This window comes from Lepidothrix coronata, unplaced genomic scaffold, assembly GCF_001604755.1.
Source record: "Lepidothrix coronata isolate B3197 unplaced genomic scaffold, Lepidothrix_coronata-1.0 Scaffold61, whole genome shotgun sequence".
Taxonomy (NCBI): domain Eukaryota; kingdom Metazoa; phylum Chordata; class Aves; order Passeriformes; family Pipridae; genus Lepidothrix; species Lepidothrix coronata.
Genome location: NW_016690241.1, coordinates 1,960,658 through 1,978,436, shown reverse-complemented (window position 1 = coordinate 1,978,436; position 17,779 = coordinate 1,960,658). Strand labels below are relative to the sequence as shown.

The 17,779-nt window shown below is 40.9% G+C and overlaps 1 protein-coding gene across 2 annotated transcripts in view; it reads right to left on the bottom strand.

Moving 5' to 3' along the window:
• PGBD5 (piggyBac transposable element derived 5) overlaps window positions 1-17,779 on the bottom strand; it is a 73,154-nt gene that overhangs the window by 41,770 nt on the left and 13,605 nt on the right. For both annotated transcript variants that reach the window (XM_017817523.1, XM_017817524.1), the window contains exon 2: window positions 386-813. In XM_017817523.1, coding sequence (XP_017673012.1) covers window positions 386-813 — 428 coding nt within the window. The remainder of the gene's footprint in view (window positions 1-385; window positions 814-17,779) is intronic.

The window sequence follows — 17,779 nt, the reverse complement described above, 5'->3', positions numbered from 1 at the left end:
AGCCCAGCTGCATCAGCTCTGCCCTTTCCACTCTCTCTCACAGGCAAAGCCTGCACCCTCCCATCCTCAGGATAGCAAAACATAGCGGTGCCAGCCTCATTGAGAAGTCTCCAGGCATGTTTAGGCCACTAAAGCAAACAGCTCCAGCTCAGAGAGCACTATTCCCACTGAAACATGCTTGGTGCATGCACTGCAGTCAGACACTGATGAGCACTTGCACAGGACAGTGCTGCTTTCTCTCTTGTTTCATGGCAGCACCACAGCCTGGCTTCACATTGTGAAGCCCCAGCTCTTCTTCAAGCAGTGATGCTCTGCACTATCCATCATAGTGAGACAACCAAGACCGCACAGATTGGATGTTCCCTGCCAACAGGTTAACTCTTACCTGGGCTTGTGAAGGTCTAAAAGCAGAGTCAAAGCCATTCTGCAGAGAGTCCAGAAAAGGCTGGATTTTGTAGAGGCCATGCGTTGTCTGGCTCGAGCGGAAGGCCACAATGTGGAAGTATTTCAGGATCTTCTCAAACCGTGATTGTGTCATGATAAGCGCAATGCTCTTGTTGCTGTAGAAGCCGCTGCTCCAGATACTGAGAACAGACTCACAGTGGTGGATGCTGGTTGATATCATGTAGCCTAAGAAGGCCTTCATTTCTGTCAAGGTGACGTCAATCCAGGCATCGTCACTACCAAACCTCTCCTGGTACTTCTTGGCATACATGTTGGTTTGGACCACCATATTCTTTAGTACATTGTCAGGGACAAAGAGCTGAAAGAAGTCCATGGCACTGGCAGTCAGGGGCATTTTTCGTGTTGGACCTAGAATAAAAGCAAGAAGGGAAGATAGGCACACTCCTGATCACCACAAGGCATGTCTAACACCAGAAATTTAAAGCATGATTAACTTCCCTAGAGCAAAAAAACAAGGCCAAAGTGATGGCATGGACTCACTGTCTGACAAACTTCACCAGGAAACTTCCCCCCATATTCTGTGTCTTCCTCTTATATGATACAACACAGTCCGAAAAGTTTCTTCCTCTGCTCTGCACACTTATTAGTTTATAGCATGCAGGTCTTTTGGGCAGCATGCATTTAATTTCTCCACTTATACACTACCTGCACCTTTTATCCTCAGCAGCTTTTTTTGCATAGTCTTTTATTTGTCCATATCGTTGTCAAAGCAGTGCCTTCCTCAAAATGTCCCAGAAGGACAGTGCCTGAGTCCTCCAGAGAGAGTGCTGCCCTCATCCCATATGACATGATTCCTAGGCACTAGAACCTGATACCACCTTTTCTCTTGCAGCTCTAATCCCTGCCCAGTTCATTTTCATTAATTCTGTGACTCTCAAATCTGCCTCTGCTCCACACAGAGTCACACAGGTCACATCTATGTGTTTCTGAGTTCTGTGTCTCTGCCACCACACTGGAACCTTATCCTGCACTCTGATACTCCCAAGAGAGCACATTACCAGAACAAGTCACAGCTACCATGTGGCTAGTGTTGCTGTCCCACGTCACAGGGAATATTTTTAGCAGTACAATGCATATATACTGTGGTCCTCTTCCTCCCATAATGTAATAAGCCTTGCAGTCCCACGCTATCATTACTCCAGCTTTTCACTGATCTTGCACATTCTCTGCCTGTTTCAACTATTCCATAAAAGGAGGGGTAAAAAAAAAAAAGGGGAGGCTCTAAGGATTGGCAGCACTGTATCAGTGTAACGAGGTTAGCCAGTCAGACACCAGATTACATTAAGCCAAATTAGGAACATTGAGCCTGCAATACCAGGGACACAGACACCAGTCCTTACAACCCTCTCTCCTCTAATCCCTCGCATAAATTAATTAAACTCCATTTCAAAAGTGGTAGTTTATGCTTCCACCTCATGGCAGTGTCTTAGTCACCAGGTAAGGGCAGGGGACATTCTCTATTCTCCTAGAGAAGCAGTGAAAACCAATACACCTGAGAAGAGCAGCATGGACAAACCCAATGGACAGGGTACTACTTAAGAGTAGTTTCACCTCCCTGTGAAAAAGATAGTGACAAGCGTATAATCCCAAACCAAGAGTTGGACAAATAAATACTGCACCTTAGTTCAGCAGCCTTCAGCCTTGGGACTGTCTGAAAAACACCTTCCTGATCAAAAGCAGGAGGCACACAGCTTCTCACTTGAAGTTCTGCCTAACAAGAGCGAGTCTTCCTTGCACTACGTGGTTGCTTGGATCTCAGCATCAGCTCTCCCCCTGGATCAGAGCATGGGATTTGCCATTCTACAATCTGGCTCTCCAAAGATCCACTACCATGTCAGTCAGGTCTCATTCTCCAGTACTCCTGTGTCTCAGCTCACATTCTTAGTTACAGCAACAACTATAGCTTGCAGAAATTTTCCATGAAACTACACAAATACTGTGGTTGGACTTGCTCTTAAGCCTTAATGTTTGGGGGCACTCTGGTGAACTCAAGCTATTAGAAGGATGGAAAGATAGCATCAAGACATTGAACAGTAAACCTTCAGATTGCAAAGAATGCCAAAAAAGCAAACAAAAGTGGATTTTTTTCACAGGCTGTAAAAAATGGTGAAAAAAATATCTATTTAAAGATTACTTTCCAATTTTAATTAGTGAGATTGAGAAAATGGAAATGAAACACTTCAGCTGAAACCACATTCCTCTACATAGCAAGACCAGAGTAAAGAGCCCCACACAAACCATGTTTCAGTAAGGACAGAGAAGAAAATTTCAGTTTAAATGATAGAAGGTTTTCATTAACAAGTGAAAACTATGAGGCTAGAGTAGATATACTAACTTAACCTCAACTGCTAGTGCAATAATAAGGCCTCTTAACAAAAAGTTCTCTTATTCTGATAAGGAGATTTATATTCCGCTAGCACCCACTTGAGTATTACAGCTGACATAAAATGCTCTACAAATGATTCTGTATGAACAACTTATAGCACCTCACTTCCTTCTTCCCCACAACTTAATCAGGTTTTTATATTCTACAGTAGTAATGGCTTTCTGATAACAACACAAAGCAGAGAGTGTATTCCTAGTTATGGAATCCTGAGTAGCTATTGAATTCAACTCCAGTGCTCAGGCAACTTTCCAGGTAGAGCGCAGAGATAGTTTTTAAATTCCTGCCTTCAGAAGCAGAAGCTGGGAGTGGGGGTAACATTTTAAATCTTGTCTACAGCAAACAGGAATTCATAAAGCATTAAGTCTTATGAAGTGAAATATGCTGGTCTTGAGACATGTGGATATGGACAATAGGTACATGCTGGACTCCATCTTTAGGGAGACAAGAGCAGTCAGAAGCACAAAAAAGTAGTTTGGTGTAGTTAAATTTTCAGTAGCTGCACAAGTTTATCTTGATAAGTGAGTATGGAAAACTGCCAGGTATACTGGATAGGACAATCCTTTCTTACCCAGCAGTCCTGCTCCAGCCACATAGAATCTGCTACCTTCTCTCCTTCCTGAAATAAATATGCAGGCTTGGTGTCTCACTGGTCATGCAGAACACACACAGCTCTAAAAAAGCAAGCTGAATAACTTTCTGACTCAAACGTCAATCTAATTGTTGATTAAATAAAATTATGAAAGTCCCTGTATAATCTCATTGTCTTAAAAAACAGCCTTTATTGGCAATGTGAGTACAACTGATTCATAATTTACTGATATGCATATAACAAGAATGACACCAAATTTCAGTAGGAAAAGAACTGAATTTTAACATGAATTGGGTTATGCATAGTTAATGACCAGCCTAAAATAAATTATTTAAATATGACTTTCTATCTAAGTACACATATATATCCCATATAGAGAGCCAACTGTCTGCACAAGAAACTTAAATAGCAAATTTGCACTTTTTAAGGATTTTTACATCGACTTAAATGACACTTACCCAGAAAATACTGACATTATAAGAGTTCAGTGTTCCATACATGCACTGTTTACTTTTCAAAGCTTACTCAGTCAAATGAAAGAGTGGCTTTGCCTAGTTGTCTGTTGTCAGAATAATTATACAATTACAACTGTACATAAAATTCAGATTTTTCTCTCTCCTCTGCCATAAAGGGTGTGCATGGAGAATATATTTACTTACACAGGGTTTTTTGCTCTAAAAGCCAATCAGGGTTTTCAATATAAGTTATAGAGTCAGAGAGAAAAAGCACTCTTGGAGTGTCCAAACATGCAGCTAGACGCAGTATTCTGTGCACACTCAGGACAGGGTCAGAGCTCCACTGAGTAACCTCTGACTGGGCAGCACACACGGCAGCACTACCACTTTGGGCTTGCTTTATGCGACCTTGTAGAACATGGAAAATAACAAACAACTTCTGCTATGATACAATGTACAAACTCAAGCTCTTCTTCCTTCTCATCCTGTCTGCCAGCAAAAAGTTGCATGCGAAATCCGCAGCAACCAGCTTGCAAGTCATTACTGCTACTGTAACTAGTTGGTTCCATCTTCTATTTTGCACTCGGAATGTCTCCTTCAGGGCCACAGCTATTTCAAATTGTAAGAATAGACTCTAAATAAATGAAAAAAACTAAACAGGAAAAGCTATTTTTGTTTCCATATTGGAGATATGACTGTGAAGCAGAGGCTGGCACCTCACCCTCTGGCTGTGTGCATTGCAGAGCCCATTTTGGTTCAACTCAGCTCAGGGCAAACTGCAGCATCCTTGCTGGGTCCAATGCCTAGCAAGAGAGCAGGCTGCATGCTCAACTTCTCAGCAAACAAAGACATTGAGGAAAATCAGAAAGATTTAAGAAAAAGTTCAGATGAAACTTCCATATGACAATCCTTCAGGCAGCCCCTCCATGTCCTCCTACAATCTCTGCTTTCTCTCTTGAGTGGGTCCCCACCAGTCACATTCTTCCCCCCACTTCAATCCCACCAGTGTTTCTAGTCTTCCTCATGGAGCAACACGTTACAGAAAAAATAAGAACTCCAAGTGAATTAACTGGTTTTTTCTTACTTAGCTGGTTTGCAGAACTAAGTGCATTTTTAAGAATTTAATGTAACCTTTTTCACTTTTTCTGTTCTGATTTCCAACCTGTAATTTAGTAGCTCAGAGTTCACAGACTCAGAATAAAGGATGGATAAAAGATGGAAAGATATCAGTGCTTACAACATAGCATATAATTCTTAAGGAGGTCAAGAGCATTGTCATTTTGGGCAAGATAAATCAGATTTGTAAGAAGATAACACAGTGAAAGAAAATTCTCCTTTTGCTCTGTTGTGCAAAAAACTCTGTTCTTACTCAAAATGTAGTGGAAGTTCATGATAAAATATCCCATTATGTTGATAGGCCCAGGTATTACCTTACAAATGATAATCCAAATTGCATGACTTGGAAACAAACCTTGTGCAGAGCTAATCAGGGCTGACTTTGAAATTAATGTAACTTCATTTGCAACTTGGCAGACCCCAATACTCCCAAATCAGGCACGAGAGTGGGTAGAAGCATCAGTTTGAGAATCTAAAAGTAATTTTATTGCCTTCTTTGAGGAAAAATCTAAAAATTTATAGTCACCCATGAGGATAGCACATTTAAGTATATTAAACACAGATACCTATCTAAGAAAAATTGATGCAGAAACTGTTATTTTTTGGCCATAGCGAAGTACTTTCTCCTCCAACATATGGCACAGCTTTCAAAGACCAAAAGACAATTAATTTCTCCTTCCTAAGTCCAGATAATTAGAGACTGTTTCATATTCCTGAGAAGTTACCTTTGCAAAAGTACAATAGGATTTTTGGGTCTTATTTAGAGAACATTAAAAAGTGCTGACAGAAGACTTCCGTCAGAAAATACACATTCATCAAAAAAATCATGATGTCTTCACGGAAAGTGTTGATTGATGAAATATGACAGAGTTAAAACAACTTATCATCTTTTTCAATATGTAGAGAGGAATACAAAGAGCTAAAAAAATAGCAACAAAATCAAAAACTATGTTCTAATATTTGCCAAGTGAGATTTTTCAGAATTTCTGTTCACACTAAGTTGCCTCACGTAAGCTTTGGAAGCACTGGAGCTTATCTGACTTTCCAGAATATCAGTTCTTATAAGCTCTATTCTTAATGGCCTGGAAGAAATGTGTATCAGACTATCCTCAAACCATAGCCAGTTTGACAGCCTTATGACAAGCCTGTCAAGACAGCTTAAAGTAAGTGCATGTAACAGTTCTCTTCTGAGTTTTATTCCAGTTTATTTCAGATATTTGCTACTTGCTGCCCAGTTCCTACAGGAGAGCAGTATCCAGGATATTCAGGATATTATGCTGCATATATTTTGTTCATCTTCATTAGAAAAAGCTACAAAAGCTTCAGTGACAAGCCTGCTTTGCTAAGTCAAAGGAGTCATCCTAGTTTATACCAGCTGTGGTTCTGATCAGTATTTTAGGGCAAGTAGATGTCTGCATCTGTTATTTTGATAGATGAATCTTAGTTTCCTGCCTAGCACAAAAATTCAATATAAATGATGAAAACATGATCCGTACTGTGGCATTGCTTAGCGCTGAGAGCCAACCTATGAGGATGAAATAAAAAAGCCAACAACTCCCAAACAGACACTATATTGGCTTAGAAAGAAGAAAATGGACATAGTCCTTATGAAGATGGTTCTCTTCTTAGACCATGAGCTCTCTCTCAGCAGCCCATGCTTCTGGTTAAGTTTTTACAAGGTCACCTTCCCCTGGAAACTTATTTTGCACTTTTGCGTGGGCACTCAGTAGAGGCATTTCTGCTCTACATTTGGGTTCAGTTAAGTTTATTCCAAGCTATTTAGCAAAGTGTGATTTAACTGCACCCTTCCAACCTTATAAGTAAGCCTTTGACAATGCCTCCACATCTGCACCTAATAACCGTAGTCAAAAAAATTGTTCCAAACAGCTTCTGTGAAAGGCCACTTTCTCTTCCCTCCCCGGCATTAAAAAGGATTGTTTTCCTCACAGCGTCAGCAATAAAGCGATCCACACACTGCAGTCTGACTTCTATCCATAGAGAGCATTAAGAGCTGTGTCTCAAAGCAACCCAAGGACAAATGAAAGAGGACTGAAAATCAGCACACAGCTGCTATGTGCTGACTCTGGTCAAAAGAGTCCCTGGCCTCCACAGCAGACACCGCTGAGTTAATGACAAATTAAATAGAGAACTTATTTAGTAAATCAAACAGCAAAATTTAAATTAAATGGTAAAATTTAACAAAGTATTTAGCAAACCACGGAACTTCCTGCAATTCAGCTTGTTTTCCTGCTGTATACTGAATCCAGACTGTCATCCAGCTTTCTTCAGCATTACAGCAAAACCCCTTGAGAGTCAAGTCTAAGCAGGTTAACCTGGCATAGGTCAGGGACAAATAATTTACCCAACACCAGGCAACCTTCCCACTCAATGTGATGGTGACCCAAGGCCCGTGGTGATAACCAAGGCACCCTGCCCATTCCTCCTTCCCCGTAGTGCTGTGTACTAGCTGGCAGTTCAACCCAGAAAAGGTGAAGAGCTTCCATGGGGCACCCAAGAAAAAGACTGGGATGCCAAAGGTAAAGAATTTTAGGTATTAGTCAGTAGATTACCATGTGTGATAAGACACTGTAGAAAACAATTGAATTTCTGGACATTTTCAGTGGATCAGGCAGCCAGGTCTTACACCTTTCCCATTGACCACATGTATGTTGTACCACCAACAGCATTGGTCTGAGAATGAGAACATGTGAGGCATTGTGGCAGTCTTCCATGGAAGTGTGGCCTGTTGTAGATTAAAGCCATGGTAAAAAAAACATTTAATTAAGAAAGTATTTCTTTGTGTTTACCATCACGTTTTAAAGCTACAAAGCTTTCAAGTTGCGACAAGTGCAAAGAATAAAAAGCCCACTGCAGCTAATGTTGACATCTTTAATTATATACTTAATTTCTCTGGTGAGATCTTGCAACCTACCAACCACCATTATCAACAGAACCTCTCAAAACACTGGTACAAGTCTTATGGTTAAAATAATTTCAAAAAGCCAAACACCTTTAAGCAGCAGAGTCAATGCTACACCAGTACCATACTGTGTTAGTTTACAAAATCCTTTTCCCATTATTCATTTGGCTGTGAGACTAAATATCCTTGTCCCTCATCAGGGGGATTCCTGCTGCAGCAGCTCCCTTGGCAATAGTCCACTGCACTTTCTTTTGCCACTGTAGTTTTTTATTAACATTTTACTGCACTCAGCCATCAGAGCAGACTTGCTGCTCCTGGCAGACCAGATGACACTGAGCATATCTAGCAGATTAGAGACAACCATCAACGTGCTGACTTCATACATCATCTGTAATACAGCTTTTAGTAGATCACATAGCAGCTACACATCTGGCTGGAAACAGAGCTGTGCACATTTATGAAATAACTCTACAAAGCAGAATGGATTGTTTTATGTCAGCACAACTTGCACTACCAGCAGGGTGACCTTCATAACTAAATCCCAAAAGGCTGCTTTGGGATGGTTCCATGGGGGAGTCCCCCGCTGCGCTGGCAACTCTTGCAGATGCAATCCACGATCACATCTTTCTGTCCCAGGCTCCTGGTCTATTCTAGTGCACATTGTTCACACATGCAACTTGCTCCTTTCCAGAAATTTAAAATAAAAATCCACCTGTATAAGCGTCAGCAATATTTGATGTCAGGACCCTGCCTTAAAAGGTAGGGCTTTTGTGTTTGAAGGAGGGAAAATAGCCTAGTATGTATTCCAAGCAAATCATCAGAACATTTCATTTATCTTTTGTAAATAAAAGTCAATAAGTAAATGACCCAATTAATGAGATGCTGAAAGCCTTCACATCAGCACCTGCATTTACATGCAACACACACATATGCCACTGAAACTTCCTCGCTTTGAGCAAGTCTCATGAGGAAATGTTTTTCTGCTTTGCTCAAAAATTGATTATTTTAAAAAAAATCAACCAAGAAATCCAGATAGTTTAGAAAAGCATTAGAGACAACCTTATCATGCAAGAACATTGATTTCAGTACAGAACCTCTTAACAATTCATTTCCATCCCAACTGAGCTAAGGTAGCTACAGTACTGATCTCTGCAATTGCTTCCCAGCAGCAACAGGCTCTTCCTGCAGAAGACAGAGAGTAGTTGTCAGGGTAAGCACATAGTTCCCAAAGTGTTCGATGCTACTTCCCATGAACAGAACTAAGCATGTACTGCTGCACCCACCTGGGATAGGGTGATGAGCGGGGTGCTCTTGCTGCTGCCCTGCTAGAAGAGCTCAAAACCTAGAATCTGCCAAGGAGACGGATAACAGGAGCTGCATGGGAATAATATTCACGCTCTTTTTCCAACCTGCTTCTTTTGGGTTGTACCAGCCTCCCACAAATTTTACTACTCTCTGTAGGAAAGTGTGCACATGCATTTCTAAGTGAGCTTCATCTAGACGAGCTAGCCTGGAGAAAAGGAGGCTCAGCTACAACTCCCTGAAAGGAGGTGGTAGCCAGGTGGGGGTCAGCATCTTCTCACAGAAAACCAGCAAGAGGATAAGAGCACATAGCCTTAAGCTGTGCCAGAGGAGGTTTAGGTGGACATTAGGAAGAATTTCTTCACAGAAGGGATTAAACATTGGAATGGACTGACCAGGGAGGTGGAGGAGTCACCATCCCCAGAGGTGTTTAAAGAAAGAATGGATGTGGCACTTAGTGCCATGGTCTAGTTGGCCTAGTGGTGTTCATAGGTTGGACTCAATGACCTCAAAGGTCTTTTCCAACCTAATTGGTTCCATGATTCATGAACTGACCAGTAAGACAAGGTTTCTCTGCTGCTATCACCCCAGACTAGGAGGCAAAGGAGCTCTTGTCACTCCAAAATGCATCTGCATTTACACACCTGCTTTTAAACTTGTAACTTCCTCACTTTCTATCCTCCACGTTCTTCCCCAACACCCGCAAAAACCTTAGAACAAGAAATTACAAACCACATCTCTCTGCTGGTGCATTAGGCTTAGGGGCAGATGAACGTTTAAATATTTTCTTAGGACACATAAGGTGCAAGTGGAGGTCACATATGTGCAATTTTGCTAGAGTCAGGGCTCCTTTACACATGCACAGTATCACTTTGTGTGCTTTCTGTTTTATTTTTGTACTTTTTCTCCTGCCCCTGTTGTTAGACTGCCTTTTTCCATTCTTTTTCTGCCTGCCCTTAGAAGTGACCAGTGTTACAGGCTGTCTGAACATCTCAACTCAAAATAGGCAAGCAGCCAGAAAGTTCAATAAATGACTTCTTTATACTGTGTACATCAACATCCCTAATCCTCCTACCACACGCGGGACACATGGCACACTCCACAGCACTCCAACTGCTTAGGGTTCCTAATAAGTCTTATAAATCTACACTTCGTCAGTTTTAAGAAATCAGCGCATTTCTTCAACAACGAAGACTGAAGAAGAAAGGCAGCCACCTGTGAAAGAGATGGATTTATTACTTGTACCGCCTGTGTTAACTTCGGGGTGACACCAACGTGTTTACAAGTCACTGCACCCCCAGGGAAGGCTTTCAGGGAGTTGTATCTGCAGAGAGCAAGCCAGAAGCACAACTCAGAGCTAAATAGTGCATGAAGTCAGAGCAGGATCCTCAGTGGCACAGCACCACTCATCCTCAGCAGTCCTTCAGCAACACAGCACCGCTCCTGCACCCTCTGCCCAGCTGCTATGTGCAGCCTGCAGAACTGCTTCACATCACAGCCCACGCCACACTGCACAGCTGCCGGGGTGCAAGTGGAGCTGGAACCAGGCCATGGAACTAGGTTTGCAAAGAAAAGCATTGTGTGCCTTCCCCCACAGCCTTACAGGCAAGATGCTTTGTTACTCTGGAGCCAAAGTCTATCTCTTCAAACACAGGGTTAGTAGGTTGTACTCTGAGATTAGGCAGGTAAAAGATTTGAGGTCACTAGACTGGTATTGCTTACTGGTAGTCATCCAGAAACCCAGATCCCAGCTATACTTGGAGGTCATCTTGTCCAGGCTTCTTGGGGTTTGTCAACATGTGAAACAATAAAGGCTGAAACATTTCATAAGAATTAATTGCTATAAGAACATACTTCAGTTTATAAAAGGAGAAAGTAGCTTCTATTTCTCATCTTGGACCTAGCAGCAACAGACATTTCATACAGCAGAGATTTTCAAAGAACTTCACAGTGTGCTGACATTAAAAAAAAAATTTAAAAATGGTTCTTGGTGATGAAATCTGGGTCATATTAAGTAGTGGAGTGGAAGACAAAGCCAATAAATCTTTCTCCTATATATAAAACAGAAACAAACATCAGTTCTTTGAATCTGCAAATATAATTATAAAGCATGCACCTGCAAGGTAAATTTAAATTAGTAACATGGGAATAACTACTGCAAAGGGTGTCCTTCTGTTTGCAAAGTGCCAAGCACCTCACATTAAGGATTCCTACAGAGGCTTCTGGGCATTATCACAACAGAAATAATAGCTTCCCACTCTGTAACCACAGATTAGGATATTTATAGCTTGAGACCTCAGTGACTGGAGCTTCACATTTCCTAGCTATAGTATTTCTCTTACAGAAGAAGCACACAGCCTTCACAGTAGGGTTCAGAACAGATCTTTGGATGACTATACCAGAGCTAGATCCTCCACAATTTGAAAATTATCTACCTGGAACAAAAGCCAATGACAATTAGAGGCCATAGACAGTGACACAGACATGCAGAGTCAAATGCATGTTTAAGGTAAAGTTTTACTAACATAGCAATAAGGAAGTTCACGGTATGTTTTTTGCTCTGTAAATCCTGGCCCCATGTCCTGCCCTGTACGCTCTTATCGACTTAAAGATTGATTTTCTAAAAAGTGAAAAGATGTAAGCTGCTGTTTTCGTATCAGGGTGGCTTATGATTTCATGATATGATGGAGTGTATTTACTCAGTGACAAGTAACCAGAAAAGTCTTCATTTAAATAAGGGCTGTGAATTTTGACTGTCACTCAGACAGAAGTGGTGCTTCCCTTCCAAACTGCCTGCCCATCAAGATATAGAAAATATTTCCTGAGTTCAGGAACTGGAAGTGAGCCTCCGTAAATGTTTCAGTCTGTGACTGATATGCTCTAATATCTCTGGTTAATCATATCATCTGGTTTTCTGGCTTATCATGTCTCAGGCTGGTACTGGAACCTATGCCCTGCTCTCCTTTGCTCCATTCTGCACATTCTCAGCCTTCACAGCTGCTTGCTGTTATCTGACCCTGACCTTCACCCGGCTCCACTTCTCTGCTGCTTTCTCCCCCCTTCCTGCTGCATTTTTGAGACACTGCCATACCTCAAAGTTTCCCATTCCATTGGCATTTCACTGAAGTAATGAGATGAGGTTTATGTTAGTATGAACTTTTCAAGTCTACAACTGCTGTTTCTAAGGTCACATGTTCTGAGACAAGGAATAGCTGTCAGATAGCACAGGTGGGCCAGCATTGGTTAGCAGTGTGTCCATCTGTATGATATTCAGTTTTAAGTCACAGAATAAGGATCCACACCTGTGCCCGACCAGACTTTGGCTGTTCAAAAAGAAAGATTAGATGTCCCAACCCCCTTCTGGTTCCTGTTTCACTTCTCCCCCTTGCTCCCAAGCACTGACCTGTGTGAATTAACACAGTATTGGCATCTACAGTCATACTTTCATAAACCATTTTTCCGTTAAACTCTTTCTGTCGAGGAATACCTAATTAGTAGGTAAGCACAGATCAAATGTCATAACTACTGGGGAAGGAGGTCTACTGCTCTTCTCTCATTTTGAAGACAGTGTAATGTTACGTGAAAGTGTTGAAATTTGTATTCTCTGCCTCTATTCCTACAATCCACAGGTATGAGCATGCCACATCTACACTCTCTTCAATCATCCTCAACATAATGAAAACACTGAAAACCTTAAAGCATGGATTCAAATCTATAGGCTTAAAACCAAAACACCAGTAAGGTGACATACATACTTCCATAAGTGATCAAAGGCAGAAATGTAATCTTCTATATAGCTCAGACGGCCAGGCCACCAAAATCAATTTAATTACACAGTAGATGCAAAACAATTCACATAGAGCTGCTCTTGCAAGTCTCCTCCTTGCGTTGGCCAGTTTCTGCTGGCAAGGAAATGCCCAACACCTGTGTGGAGCACATCAGTGTTTATCCAGTACCACAACATTTTCTACGAGGAAAACTCAATTCTCTAGATGTCTCACAGCCTCCACTTATGCAACAATTGAGGGTTATTTAAGCAAGTCACCGTTCTCACATGGCAAAATTCTTTTTCCTTTTATTGCTACTGACATCCAAGCATTTCTGTCTCTTTACCACTGTGTTTCATAGAAAGTTGAGAACTCCTTTCATGCCCTCACTAAGACAAGGCCTTAGCCAGTGTTCATCCATCAGAAGTCCTGGTGTCAACCTGCTTTCTGGAAGAGATCAGTGTATGCTGCTGCTCCAGTCAGGATAACAGCACTGCACCTGTTTCCAAACCTTCTTTCATTTTCTAGGTTTTTTAAGCGCTTTTTGAATACGGAATCCCCCAGGGAAAGGAGTATCCGAGAACCTCAAGTTTTCATTGCTAAGTCTCTCATTGCTCTCTTGGCTCTGTATGTAGAAACAGTAAGGCAAATACAGAAGAATATACATCTCCACAGGGAGCCTCCCGCTTCCTAAGCCTTCTGGACCTAACTGCTGAAGTTGGTTTTAGACAGATTTGCTCCTTTACATGGCCCTTCCAGTTCCTTGGCCACTTGTTGCTATGTTCACAAAGCTCTCATTTAAACATTTTATTCTTTTAATTTTATTTTATTCTCAAATTCATTCTTTATTTATGTTGAATGCCTCATAAACTAAAATTAAGAAAAGAGACCTGCTGCATCTCATTCAACCCCATCAGTTTCTTCTATCATCTGATGCAGCTCCTTTCCTGCTTATTGTGAATAGTTCTGAATAGGTGAATTCTACCTTCCACATGAAGAACTTATTACATTCCTCCCTTAAGGGCCAGACTCTACTAAGTCTGAAATGCTATAACCCCCATTGATGTTTTAGCAGGAAATAAAAAAGCCTTCAGATTATTAGCAAAGCTAGGCCTGGAGTTTTTATAACCTTGCATGATCAAAACCCCAAGCCTGCTAGGCAAGCTAGAATCTTATTTATCTGGGAAGGAGAGAGAAGACAGAGAAAGCAGGTGAACATACTGCTTTTCATCACAGCTACATCTGGGTCTGGTAGTACCCCTGGCAGAGAGATTCAAGCCACTTTACAGAAATTATCTTTCTGAATCTGGACTGAAGCAGTTTGCCAGAGCAGGACACAAATGACCACAGTCCTGCTTGCCAGGCACTGTCTGCTTGGCCGTGAGCTTTGTATCAAGATCCTGTCATAGGATCTTTCACAGTGGTTTCCAACATGAGGTGCTGCACAAGACAATCTACTAGGGTGCTGAAAGAAAGTATTTTTTTGTATTGTTAACAAATATAAAATAAATAAATTACATTGTGTTTACTTCAACTTTATCTCATCTCAGTTTAATTTCTATTTTTGTGTATGCTTTGTAATGCACATAGTATATTAGTACAGCAGTGCATGTATATAATCTATAAATAAATAAATATACATAGATTCGGGGTACCTGATGAAAAAGCTTCTGCTGATAGGGGTGAATGATCAAAAATGTTTGGAGAACACTGCTCTAGAGTTCTTCAGTAATTGCACTCAGGACTAAAGCAGCTTAACAGATACAGTTCACCCTCTCTTTAGCAGAGAGCTGAGTGTGCACTCAAATCCTATAAGCTTCAGCTGATCTACTGTAGGTTTTATACCAGTATAAAAAGGAGTCATTTCCCTTTGTCCCACTAGAAAACTGACTTCTTGTAAGAACAGGGGAGTGGTGTTATCAGTCAGAAATACTTCTGCGTTACTACAACAGTTTTCATGTCACTATACTCTATCCCTAAAGTAGTACCACAAATGCATTTATTTAAGCACATGCTCATACGCTTGTCTGGATTCAAAGAATAATGTACTATATTCACATCCCTCAATATTCACCTTTTTAATTTGCATCACTCACAAATCAAAAGGACGTGCAACAGCCTTGTGTTTTTCTCTAGTGGAAACAGGTTTCCAGAGCACAAACTCATTTTGCAGTCAGCCATGCAAATTATTAATCTTAAAAGCAAAACTGAGGCTGCAATATGCGTAGCGGTAGGAAAAGAGGGGAATGTCTTTTTACTACAAAAATGCTCTGTAGTCTATCCTGCAGTCCTGTTGTCCCTATTCTGGGCCTTACAACTACCACTCCATAGATTATGGCCACTCTTCGCAAACCTTGGCAAGCAAATTGAAACTCGTGTTCTTCAGGAAACATGGATTTTTCCTTTTGATCATGGGACTTAGTGTTAGTTTCTACCACTCAGACCTGATACCAAACTTTCTACTGTTATAAGGATGTAAAGCAAACAAGTTGTACTTTCAATAAACATCAAAAGGGATCTCTTCTAAGAAATTTCTGAGGCTACAGTTTGGGAGTTAATTGACAACACTAATCTCTTCTAGGGTCTTTTCAGCTCCAGCCCAGCAGAAAGCATCTGAGGTAGATATTTAACCTTAAACTACAATGATCAAATTATTCTTAGTGCAACCCTACACTGAAGTGCAAGTTTTTAAAGTGAGATTAAGCATACTGCTTCTGGCCAAGGGTTGCTCCAAAGAAATGACTTAGTGACATAAGTATTACAATGCCAAGTGATGCAGTCTGTAAAAAAACCCAGAAAACAGACTGCAAAAGAATGGGTAGTGACAAGTATAGTAGAGAGTCCTTGAAGACATAGCAGATGTGCTTAAAGACTCTGCTTAGAAAAAAAATTTTTTTTTACTTCAGTTTAAAAGCTTGCTTACTTTCTCCTCCCTCTTCTAAATTACAGACAAGGCAACTTACAATGGATGTTTTAAGCAAAACTTAAAATGTATCTGTGTGTTGTCTCCTTTCTTTAGGAAGAATTCAAGCTCCACCAGTATGCAGAACAGGTAGTTCAGCTAGTCTCAAAGAGAAGAAAAACAACAGCCACACCAAAACTGCCTAAACAAATATAACATTTTGTTTTCTTTATAAATATTATCACTTGGTTTTGTCCACTTCCCCCTGACTCTAGAACCAATGTGTGGGGAATAAGGGACTCCAGGGTACACTGAGCAAAGCAAGGGAAGAACCAGACACAGGAAACCCAATCCCCACTCCTACGTATAAAGGTGAGGGAGAAGGGAGAATATCCCTTAAATGCTTGCTGTAAAGAATTGGGCCCATTACTCAGTGCATTGGCCTCTAAACTTCCACTGGTCTCTTCTATTAGGCAGCAGGAGCATAGATGCATTTACACCTTGGACCCAACAAAATGCTAACTCAAAACTCTATGCAGGGGCAGCTGACACCCATGAAGTGCAATCTTCATGCAAAAAGAAAATTGAATAATCATGGGATAACCAAACTCATAGATAAACACCACTTTTAGAACTGAACTCAAATTTTGTTGGGCTGCACGCTGCATTCCTTCCAGCTTTTCAGAGATAAGTTTGATGTTGTAGTGGGTGTGACAGTTGTTCACATATTTCATCTCCCACAAAAGCAGATCTGGAACATCAGCTGTAGCAGGAGAGTGTGAGCAGTGTGGTCAGGGGCATCCGGCCATAATTTTGGTATATTAGAAGTACCAGATGTCATCTTTATGTGACACTATGAAGGAAAGAACAGGCAGAGTCTAGTTTCACATGACCTTGCTTTTCAACACCAACTAGCTTTTTCATCACAGGAAATGCCATTGGAGCCTACAGGCTCTTCTCACTACAAATATGCTATCTAATAAGGACTGAACTCAAGCAAGCCATCTTTCAGCAAGGGTAGTTCAAAAGGCTGCCACCCCTAACAGTTACTTTTGCAAAAGCTAGGTGAGAACTTAAAATCTGGAAGACCTTTACCTTCTCCTGGACACGTGGGGCAGAGCAAAATTGTAAAAAGCTTGGCTTACTAAGCAGCAAAATTTGATGGATCCCTGCTCCTGACTGGCTGCAATTTTAACAGGAACAGTGGAGACATGATGTCCGGCAGAGTAAAATTCCAGAAGAATAAAAGAAAGGAAGTTTCATAATGACTGAGAACATGATGTTAAAATGTGAAGTATTGGTAGAATCTGTATTAAGATATAAAAGAAATGTTCATTTTTATGACAACAGAGAATTCTAGGAAGCAAAATACAATTAGAGAAACTAAATGCTGCAGCAGAGAAGAACAGGTTAGAAAGAGGTTATCGTACAGATTAAAAGGATTCAGTAGAAACTGAAAGCTTGGAAGCAAAGTTTTGAACAGCTGTTGTTACACTTATTTCTTGCTCCTTCTCTGATTAAAGTATTGTGCTTAGGGATTCTCCCTTTAGCTGCCCATTTCAGCTTAAAAAGAAAGAATCCCATCTCCCTTTTATTTTAGGAAGAAAGCTGGCATTAGAACAATTGGCAGTGCACTGCTCGATGTCCAGCTGCTCCAGGTCAATACTCAGACCCCTTCTGAGTCAATCTTTCAGCAAAAGACTTGAAGAAAAGGCACAGTTTTCATTTTAACATCTCTCTCACTCTACTACAATATCTGCCCATAGAATGCTATCAAATGTTTCTGTTTCAGCATACAATATAAATGGCTCCTTTTAAAGAAACTAATGGTCACTTAGTTTATTTTCACTCAGTAAAAAAAAAAGAGAAATTTAAAA